This window comes from Camellia sinensis, chromosome 11 (assembly GCF_055761805.1).
Source record: "Camellia sinensis isolate YWXY chromosome 11, ASM5576180v1, whole genome shotgun sequence".
In the NCBI taxonomy this organism is placed as follows: Eukaryota; Viridiplantae; Streptophyta; class Magnoliopsida; order Ericales; family Theaceae; genus Camellia; species Camellia sinensis.
The window spans coordinates 168,524,668-168,535,408 of NC_138971.1; the positions used below are offsets into that span (position 1 = coordinate 168,524,668).

Below are 10,741 nucleotides of genomic sequence, written 5' to 3' on the forward strand. Positions count from 1 at the left end.
TGTTTCATAATTCCTCACTTATATAGAAGGACATTTCAGTCAATTCATGACATTTTTTTAATTGAGAGGCTTTTGGTGTTATTATTTAATTCTGTGAACTTCACACAAAATAAGTCCCATGAGAAGGACTTTTCACCAAAAATTCGAAAAATTTAACTCATTCCTTATTCATTGATCTTGAAATTCGGTAATTCCTTAATTTTTTTTTAGATGATAGGTAATTCCTTAATTTAAAATCAAATACTAAAAAAATTAACTCATTCCTTATTCATTAATCCTGAAATTCGAAATTCCTCTCTGCAATGTCCCTCTCTCTCTATATATATATATATATCTAAATGTATATACGTACAGTTTTCAGTAAAATTTATATACTCGCATACCGTACAGTATTCATACGCTATAGAAAATTTCTTATTGCTGAAGATGATCTTCTTGCTTTTTATTTGCGGTGTTTTGATGTTCCTTAAGAACTTTTTTCGACATTTCTTCAGATGATGATATTTTTCTTGGTTCTTTTTTTGCGATAACTTTTGACTTTCTGGTTCTCCTCTAATATTTACCTGTAATTTTCATTTCATTTACTGTTATTAATTTCCTAGGTCAAATGTGCTATAAATAGATTAAATAACTTCAATTCGATTCCTGCAGCAATTAACGAAGTTGAGAGCAATCAGCAAGCACGATTAGATCTGAAAGTGGTGAGCAACAACATCGGAAGTTGTTGAATGTATCCAGTCAAACAGTTAGTCGCACGAGTGGGCTTTTGTCATCTGAAATGGGTAGTTCGAATATCAAGAGAAGGAGAGAGAAATTGTTGGAAGAAGCAAGAGAGAGTGTGCCTGAACCTGGGTCTAGAAGAGTGATGCACTTGGTCAACTTCATCGGAACCGTGAGCTTGAAGACTCGAAAAACAGAGATCGTGTTACGCGATGAGTCCGCTAGTGAAGTTCAATTCGAGTTTGAAGAGTTTAGGACTGAGGTCACCGCTCTCTTCCTCGCTGCACATGCCGGAAATGTGACGCTCCTCAGGAAATTACTGGTATTGTTTTTGTTTAATTTTTTCTCTTTGATGAAGACGAAGCTCATTATGGATATGTAATCTGTCATTTATTATTATTATTATTATTATTATTATTATTATTTTGAATTAGAAGGTATAGAATTCAAATTTTGTGTTTGTTTCTCATTTTGTTCGAAAATTGTCATCGATTGGTATTGGTACTGGTATTGTTTTTGTTTTGTTTTTGATGAATACGAAGCTCGTTATATAATTTTGACAATATGTGTGTTTATATATATAATCTGTCTCATTTTTGTGCGTTTGTGTGTGGAATTAGAACATCTCTAATTCTTCACCAATTTTTTTCATTTGATATGTACTATTCCCATATGAAATTTATGATAGGAGGAAATTTAAAATATATATATATATATTGATAAAATTTGAAGAAAAGAAAATCATCTCCAATGCTTTTTAAATTTTCATGATATTCAAATTTGATGGGTTCTTAATTTGATGAAAAATGACTCTTCCTTGATTTGATAAGCATTTAATGAAAATTGGAGATTTTTTTGAGAATTTTTTTTATTAAATTTAAATTTAAATTTGATGAAAGAGAGGATGAAGGATTGGAGATGCCCTTACGACATATAGACTTTGAATTTTGTGTTTTTTCGCATTTTGCTTGAAGATTGTCATCAATTGGCATTTCTTTTTCTTTTTTTTGTATAATTTTTGTTTTTATGAAGACAAAGCTCGTTATGTAGTTTTGACAATATGTGTGTGTGTAATCTATGTTTGTTTAGAAGGTATAGAGTTTGAATTTTGTGTTTGTTTCCCATTTTGTTCAAATATTGTCATCGATTTGATACTCTGAGATGCCCAAATGAGAGCTTTTCTGGCTTTTTTTCCTGTGATTATTTTATCAGTTCTTCAAATTTCTTGTATTTTCATCTCTCTCTCTACTATTCAAATTTCTTTATGAATTTTCTCTTTGAGATCCAATTGTGAGTAATCCAGTGAATTATCACTCTGTTTCGCTAGAAGCATACTCTGAAGGAAGATGGTTTTGGCTCTGGAGTCATTTGATAAGCTAAGTTCAAATTCTTTGAGAAAAATCAAAATTAGTTCTTATCTTCACTTTGATTGTGTTTGTGGATTTATTGGTTTATAATCTGAAACTTATTTTTTTCTTTTTTTCTTTTTTCAATCTAAATTTATTTCACAAATTTTTTTTAGGAGCTTAATTAGCCGTTGGTTTTCATTGGTAGTAATTTGAAATTTGAAAAATCAGTTATTGATTGGAAAAATCTATTTACAATTTCAGCCTTGATTTTTCAGTATATGGTCATTAATTGTTAACTGCAACATGAATGCCTTTGTTGAAATTTCAAATTAGGAGTGATTGTTGTCATAATAATAGGGATTCTAATAATACTGGTAATAATTATACTCATAACTATAATAATAGTAAGTATATTTTCCATTATCATTATTATTTTCATTTTCCTTGTGAGATAACTGCACTAAACTTTACATTTGCTTAACGGAATTGACTAGCACCCCCCCCCCCCCCCCCCCCCCAACAAAAAAAAAATGATTTGACACTTTAATTTGTTGAATTTTAGCTCCTTTTAACTTTAAGTTGGATTTCAAAAATTAGTTCCCAATTTTCTCTCAGCTTGATGTTAAAAGTATGTTATGTTGGGAATTTCCACTCATAATTAATGTTTTGTTGTCATACTGTTCTGTCAATTGGCGATCAATGTATTAACTTGAAATTATCTTATGAAAAAAAATGCCCATTCCAAACAATTTTTTTGAGGCTATACATTTTTATGATGACAGTGTTGGAGCTAATGTGAACCAGAAACTGTTCCGGGGCTATGCGACGACAGCAGCAGTAAGGGAGAGCCATATTGAGATATTGGAGATACTCGTGAATGGTGGGGCAACTCAGCCAGCGTGTGAGGAAGCTCTTTTGGAAGCAAGCTATGTGGGGCAAGGCAGGCCTGCTGAGCTTCTCATGGGCCCCAGCATGATTTGCTCTCATGTAGCTGTTCACGCTTTTGTCACAGCATCATGTAGAGGCTTTGTTGATGTGGTCGACACACTCATCAAGGTACTTCATGTTTTTCTGTAATTGTTATATTTTCTTTCATGCATGTGGTTTGCTGTGACATGACACAACCCTACAAATTGCAATAATGAATGATTTTGGAGCTCATATGATTGAATTGAATAGTTCAATTTTTTTGCAACCATGGATGTAAATTGTGGAAATGATGAACCAAGTTGTTATACGACTGAAATTATTAGAGGTAAGGTTTGTCGAACTGTGTAACCGTGATGTTTGTAAGTAATGGTGATCAAATGGGTCAGTGTAAGCTGTAAGCTAATCTGCATAGTCAACCCTTAAGCTTAGTAACAAATCAAAGCAAATTGGGTGTCACGTGCCTAAGGAATTGGGAGTGGCTAGCAGTCCTCTGTGGGGTAGATATCCTCTGAAAACTTTTCCTGTTTCATTAGCATAGCTAAATTTGAATAGGATGACTCAGCGTTAGGAAAAGTAAGCGCCCCTTGCCTTAATTGAATTTGCCTTCGCTGCACCTTGAATCAATCAAAAAGCTTATTGATTTGTTTTATCCCATTTCATTTGGGCAAGAGGGAGGCTGTGTGTCACCTGGGCTACGAATTTGTTGGTTGGTTGATTATTGAAATCACCTCTTGAGAAAAAAAAGGCCCTCAGGTCCCAACCCACATGGTTTTGCAATTGGACGTCATACTGAAGTTCTTTTAAAGTTGAATTTTATTTTGTTATTTTTGAAAATTACACTTTTTTTCTTTTTCTTTAGGAATTCTTTGTATTCTTTCTTTCCTGTTTACTATATTTTATTGCCCCCTTGGTATTATTTGCCAATTGTGGATAGTATGCATAGAGTGTACAAAATAATTGAAATTCTTGACTATTGCTCCAAATAGGTCTGATTTTGAGCAACATATGCCATATTTGTCCAAAAGTTCCAACAATAAAAAATTAGCCTCCTGTTACAATCCAAATTGGCCAATTAATTTTTGTAAGTACTTCATTACCTTTTCGACTTGAGTGCCTACCAATTGGACTTCTATTTCTACTGCACTTGTGAAAATTTAGTCTCACATTGACAAGTAAACCCGTGGACCCCTGAACCATTGTACTAGAATCGATTACTGGGTCACAATATTACCTTTAATAAGCATTGTTCTTCAAATTGATCGATCAAATGACATGTATGCTTTTAAATGTGGTAGTGTGGAGTGGATCCCAATGCAAATGCTCGGGTGCTACTTAGGTCTTCCAAACCATCTCTACATACCAATGTTGACTGTAATGCACTTGTTGCTGCCATTGTCGGTAGGCAGATCTCTATTGTCAGACTGCTGCCACAGGTAATCATTTTGGATTAATTGTCGCTGTTGTTCATTTATTTAATAGAACTATTCTTAGTTTATCCTAATCACACGACTTTAATCTAACATGTTTACTTTCTGAAAATTAAAAGAAGTCTGGTGTTAGTATGAACATCAAAGTGAGGCTCGGAGCTTGGTCATGGGACATGGCTACAGGAGAAGAATTTAAGGTAGGAGCAGGGTTAGCTGAGCCTTACTGTGTTACTTGGTGTGCTGTGGAGTACTTTGAAGCTAGTGGTTCTATCTTACGCACACTCCTCCAACACCTCTCCCCTAACCTCCCACATCTTGGGAGAACCGTCATCCACCACGCCATCTTATGTAACAATGCAAGGGCAATGGATGTTCTTTTGACTTGCGGCGCTGATATAGAATTTCCAGTTCAAATGACAGAGAAAACAGAGTTTCGGGCTATTCATTTGGCTGCGCGACTTGGCTCAGCTAAAGTTCTCCAACACTTAATCATCGGTGGTTGTAATCTTAATTCCAAAACAGAATCTGGTGAGACTGCACTAATGATTTCTGTGAGATATAAGCACGAAGATTGTCTTAAACTTCTGGCATCAGCCGGTGCTGATTTTGGGTTGGTTGATTCAGTGGGTCAATGTGCCTTATCAATTGCTGGATTCACACAGTGGACTCATGTATTCGAACAAGCAGTTCTAGAACTAATTCGAGGTGGGAAATTCACATACTCTAGCAATGCCTCGAATTTTTCATCTTTATTGTTTGTCACACGAGCCAATGACATTGAAGCCTTGAAAAAACTTATTGAGAAGTCAGAAATTGATCTTGATGAGCAGGATGGAAATGGGTTCTCAGCAGCCATGATTGCTGCAGCATCTGGCCACGTTGAGGCTTTTCGTTTGCTTGTGTATGCTGGTGCTAACTTAAACCTGCACAACAAACATGGTGAGACTGTGATTACCCTTTCAGAATCAAACAAGAACAGTGATGTTTTCGAAAAAGTTATTCTTGAATATGCACTCATCAAGGGAAGCTACAACTCTGCTGGATTTCATGCTCTGAATCGTGCAGCATGTTGTGGTGATATTGAGTCTGTTCATATGTTAACAAGGGCGGGTTATGATGTTAATGTTGTTGACGTTGATGGGTACACTCCGCTCATGTTAGCAGCGAAGGGAGGTCATGGGAATGTTTGTGAACTTCTAATCTTAAATGGGGCAAAGTGTGACATTGAGAATGCAAGACTTGAGACTGCGCTTGCACTAGCAAGGAAAAACGGTGTGGGAAATGAAGCAGAACGTGTGATATTGGACGAACTTGCGCGAAAGCTTGTGTTGGACAGGGCATTTGTTAAGAAGCACACAAAGGAAGGGAAAGGATGTCCCCATAGGAAAGTGTTGAAGATGGTAAGGGTTTCTGGGTTTTTGAGTTGGGGGAAATCAAGCAAGAGAAATGTGATATGTAAGGGGGCTGAGGTGGGTCCCAGTTCGACATTTTGGTGGAATCGCCGCAAGAAGTTTGACGGTGGCGAACCGGGAGTGTTTCGGGTGGTTACTACCAAGAACAAGGAGGTACATTTTGTTTGTGATGGTGGGATTGAAATGTCTAAGTTGTGGGTAAGGGGGATTGAGCTTGTGACTAGAGAAGCTATATTTGGCAAGAAACAAAGATGTGTGAATGGTGCATGTTAATTTTGTTATTTAAGCCTTTGTATAGTAAATATTTTGTTAAACAATCCTTTTGTATTTATTTTAATAGCTGAGCTCCTCGACAGGTCGGACCTGGACATTCAGTCCGAATAGCCAACGTTTGCCACGTTGGCACTTTTTCTTGTGAATTAGTAGTTTAGATTCTTCATTTATTTATAAACTTATTCATCAATGTTACAAACAGTAAGTTGGTTAAGTTTTGTTTGAAAATTAATCAACTTTAAAATATATTTAAACTTAACTTATTTATATGATGAATAAATCTCAAATAAGTTTTTTAATGAGCCAAACTTGAATAATTTGATTTTTATAATGCATATATGTTTATCGAGTTAAATATTAATTTATTTAAGCTTGGTTTTAAAAATTAAACATATTTTAAAAAGTGTTTAAGTTTGACTCATTCATATAAAAATTTGATCTTGAATAAATTTTTAATAAGTCAAACACGGATTGAATTTGAATAATTTATTTTGTTTTGCAATCCCATCTACATGTGAAATGAACAAATATTGAGTGGTGTTCTGGAAAGTTGGTAAAAAGTTAGGTTCCGTTTGGTAAACCTCTCAAATTATAGTTTCACCATTGATTTGAGTGTGGTGTTTGTTTTGAGTTTTCAAATCATAATTCTACACTCATTTTTTAAAACTCAATTCAGAACATAATCATTACTTTTCAAACTCATAACCAAACACATAATTCAAAACTCAATTCAAATTAATTTTTTAAATATTTTAAATAATGTTTTTAATAATCAAATATTTCAATAATGTTTAAATATTTAAATATTTCAATAATGTTTTTAATTAAATGTTTTGTTGAAATGTGCATTCCAGTTTTGTGTGTTGTTTAATAATCAAATCAAATTATTATCCTTTTGATTTCGTAATCCATCTCCTTCATTCTCTATGTGCTGCTTCCGCCTTTATGGTATCAGAGCCAAGTGATGTTGTATCCTGTTTCTAACTGTTTTGCTACTTCTACTCAATCTTCTTTATTGTTTATTTGATTAATCTTGTTTTCAGTTCATCTTAATCACCCACAAGATCAGTCTGTTCTATCCACCTAGTTTAAGTCACCCACTTTCGTCCTTGTCCTAAGTAAGTCCTTAGTGTTAGGCCGTGTTGGACTTAGGGGTCTTCCGAATAGGGTATGTATGTATACTAGGTATGTGATGAAACTGACAAGAATAGGGTATGTATTAAGATATCTGTAAAACTGATTAATTAAACAAAGCAATGAGTCGATTATTTAGAAGTAACTCATCAGTAAGTTCTAGGTCAACAACTTTGCCCTCAATACCTAATCAAGGATTAGTCATTAATGAAGAAGATGTTGAAATATAAAATGATAAATTTGATGCTAGATGGAATATACCCAAACTGCCAATTAAAGAGATTTATAAAACTACTTTTTTACAGAATGTTTTTAAAGTAGCTCTCCATGTTAAAACTATTGAACAAGTTTATGCTTTAGAAAAACCTAGGGAAACCTGCCAATTATTTGATAAAAAATTAATCAAAAGACATTTAAATAATGGTTATAATTTTATGCATGTTGGCTTAATTCAAGTTGGTGTAAATCCATTAACAATGGTCGGCAAAAACACTTCTGTTTTATTATGTTTAAGAGATGCTCGCTTTCTTAATTACAATGATAGTTTAATGGGTATGATGGAAACTGGTCTTCATAAAGGTCCAGTACATTTTAATTGTTTTCCTGATTTTACACTTAGCTTACGCGATCCACATATTCTCGAAGCATTAACATTAAACATTCAATTACATGGATCATTTACTAAAATGTTGGAAAAAGTTCATAATATTGCTTTAATTTACCGTGTTCATTATAAATGCATGCAAACTAATTTAAATGTTCATGCTTTACACAAAAGCCCCAAAGATAAAACTTTATTAATTCAAAGCAGTAGTAGTAATGAATCCAATATTAATGTTCCTCAAATGATTGAATGGAAGAATATAGATTTACCTGATCAATGGGTTACTGTCAATGAAAATTACAAACACAATCAATAACAATCCTCCATACAAGATATTCAACAATACAATGATAGTTCTGTCCGAATTAAATTTAATCGAAGTCAATCCTCTAGACATAGTACATCTAGTGTCCCTACTGAAATTACAAATGAAGATGAAATATTTAACACTCCTTTATTTCGAAAAAATAGTCAAATACATCTTAGTCAAACTAACCAAACTTCCCAAAATAAATTAAAAGGAATTGATAATTCTACCAGTTCCCAGATTAGTAAACCTGTTTATACTACTCCCACACATTTACCAGAAGAAGACATTGCTTCAAATACTTCTCAAACTGATTTCGAAGAATTTATACCTCCGGTAAATCCTTAACTAATGACAATCAAAAAGGATTTTACTCCTGATTTAAATAAATTACTTATTGACTTTAGATCCAAAGAAAATAAGACTAAAAGACATGCTTATCGTGCTAAATATGATTCTGCTCAACAATCCAAAATAACTAGAAAATGGTATGATTTTATGGTTGAATATGGTTTTGAATTACCTTTCTTTGAATATATGGAAACATATTACAAAAAGGTTAACACGGTCACTAAACATAAATGGAAAACTTCTCCTAATACTTCTGTTAGTTCTAATCATCCTCCATTAGAAAATATAATTATTGATCATCAAGGTTCTGAAGTTCCAGCCTCTCCTTTTAAATTGCCTGGCACTGACCCTGAAATTAAAAAAGTTATTGAACAAAATAATTATACTAATCAATTTCTAAAAACCATTGGTAAACAATTAGATAAACTAGAAACTAATTTAGATGAACAATCCGCAAAATCCACTAAACCCTTAGACCAACCTTTACTTAATCTCCCTAGTCATCGTTCTAAACGAACTAGCCTCATTACTAATGATCAATCTATTGTCAAAGCTATTGAACATTTATTTACTAAGTTAACCCCCAATGATACTTCTACATCCAAAGATAAAGGTCTTACTGTTTTAAATCAACAACCTATTACCAACACTGTTTTCGATCAATCTGAAACTGACACTACTGATAATGAAATAAATCAATTAACCCAACAATTTCAATCATCTAATCTTAATAAAATTCATTATCCCAAAGTTAATCCTCAAACTACCAAAAACTGGTATTCTCGGCCTACTCCACCTTATCTCCAATTTGAAGAAACTAATCTTAATAATCAATTTTCTGTTTCTGCTAAAAAATTATACGAATGGAAAATTGATGGTCTCAGTGAAGATCAGATCCTTCAAAAATTAAATCATTTATCTATGGTTGCAAATAGTTATCTCAGTAATTATCCCCAATATTCTCAACCTGAAATTGTTTCCTTAATTACCTCTGGTTTCACTAGTATGCTCAAATCTTGGTGGGAAAAATACCTTACTGAAGAACAACGTGACTCAATCATATATGCCAATCAAACTGATGAAAATGGTCTACCTATCTTTTATGAATCTATAGGATGTTGTCACCCTGACGGAATTAATCAATTAATCTATACAATAGTCCGACATTTCATTGGTACACCTACAAATATATATTCTTGCATCCATGATCAACTGAGTAATCTTACTTGTCCAACCTTAAGTGATTTTAGATGGTATAAAAATGTATTTACCTCTCGAGTTATGTTAAGAGAAGACTGTACTAAACCATTTTGGAAAGAAAAATTTATTAATGGCTTACCTAGCTTATTTGCTCACAAAATTAGAGATGTTCTTAGTCAACCTACTTGCGTTATTGAATATGATAATTTAACATATGGTGATATAATTAGCACTATTCAAAAAGAAGGTTTAAAAATGTGTATTGATCTTGAACTTACTCAAAAAGCTAATAAAGATAAACATAAAGCTAAATATGAATTAGGCAATTTTTGTGAACAATATGGTTTACCTCCTGTTGCACCCTCTCGTAGGAAATCCCACAAATATTCCAAAAATAAACATAAATCATCATACAAATATTCTACTAACTACAAAAAGAATTATTCACCTTCCAAATCAAATGATAAATTCTATACTAAACCTAAAAAGAAATATTATAGATCCAAATCACATCTGAAATCTAAATCTACCAAAGATATTACTTGTTATAATTGTGGTTAAAAAGGTCATTATTCAAATAAATGTAAAGAAAAACAAAAACTAAAAGATAAAGTTAATCAACTTCAAATTGATGATAACTCCAAAAATCAATTATATGAAATCTTTCAATTAAATCAATCTCTTAGTAGTTCCTCTTCTTCTGATCATCCCGATACTTCGTCCGATTACCAATCACCTAGTGATGATTATGATAACCCTATTAATATAGGATGTAATGATGTTTGTTGTAAACCCGTTAAACAAATTACTGTTCTTACCAAAAACACTCAAGAAGAATCTGCTCTTATTGCCCTAATTAGTAAATTAGATGATCCAAAATTAAAACAAAAATATATTGATAAATTAAAATCTTTGTTAATCCATTCAGACACTAAACCCAAGTTTGATAAACCAATAATTAGTTTATCTAAAACTTTAGACAGATTTAAAAATAAACAAAAAAAAGTTACATTACAAGATTTACAACAAGAAAT

At 32.8% G+C, this 10,741-nt stretch overlaps 1 protein-coding gene across 2 annotated transcripts; it reads left to right on the forward strand.

Moving 5' to 3' along the window:
- The first annotated feature begins 379 nt into the window (after positions 1-379).
- On the forward strand, positions 380-6,221 carry LOC114310391 (uncharacterized). Of its 2 annotated transcripts, XM_082896065.1 has the most exons (4): positions 380-1,042; positions 2,829-3,125; positions 4,295-4,432; positions 4,549-6,221. In XM_082896065.1, exons 1-4 carry the CDS (start codon positions 779-781, stop codon positions 6,109-6,111), a joined length of 2,262 nt encoding a protein of 753 aa, XP_082752191.1. In that variant the 5' UTR covers positions 380-778; the 3' UTR covers positions 6,112-6,221. The 2 variants fall into 2 exon arrangements, with proteins under 2 accessions (XP_082752191.1, XP_082752190.1); XM_082896064.1 differs by lacking the exon at positions 380-1,042 and having other exon boundaries at positions 2,097-3,125; positions 4,546-6,221.
- Positions 6,222-10,741: the final 4,520 nt, after the last annotated feature.

Bases quoted from the DNA above. Each gene is read 5' to 3' on its own strand.
- LOC114310391 (XM_082896065.1), top strand. From the start codon at position 779: ATGGGTAGTTCGAATATCAAGAGAAGGAGAGAGAAATTGTTGGAAGAA. The intron at 1,043-2,828 runs GTATTGTTTTTG...AATTTTTTTGAG, and splicing joins CGCTCCTCAGGAAATTACTG to GCTATACATTTTTATGATGA. The intron at 3,126-4,294 runs GTACTTCATGTT...TAAATGTGGTAG, and splicing joins TGGTCGACACACTCATCAAG to TGTGGAGTGGATCCCAATGC.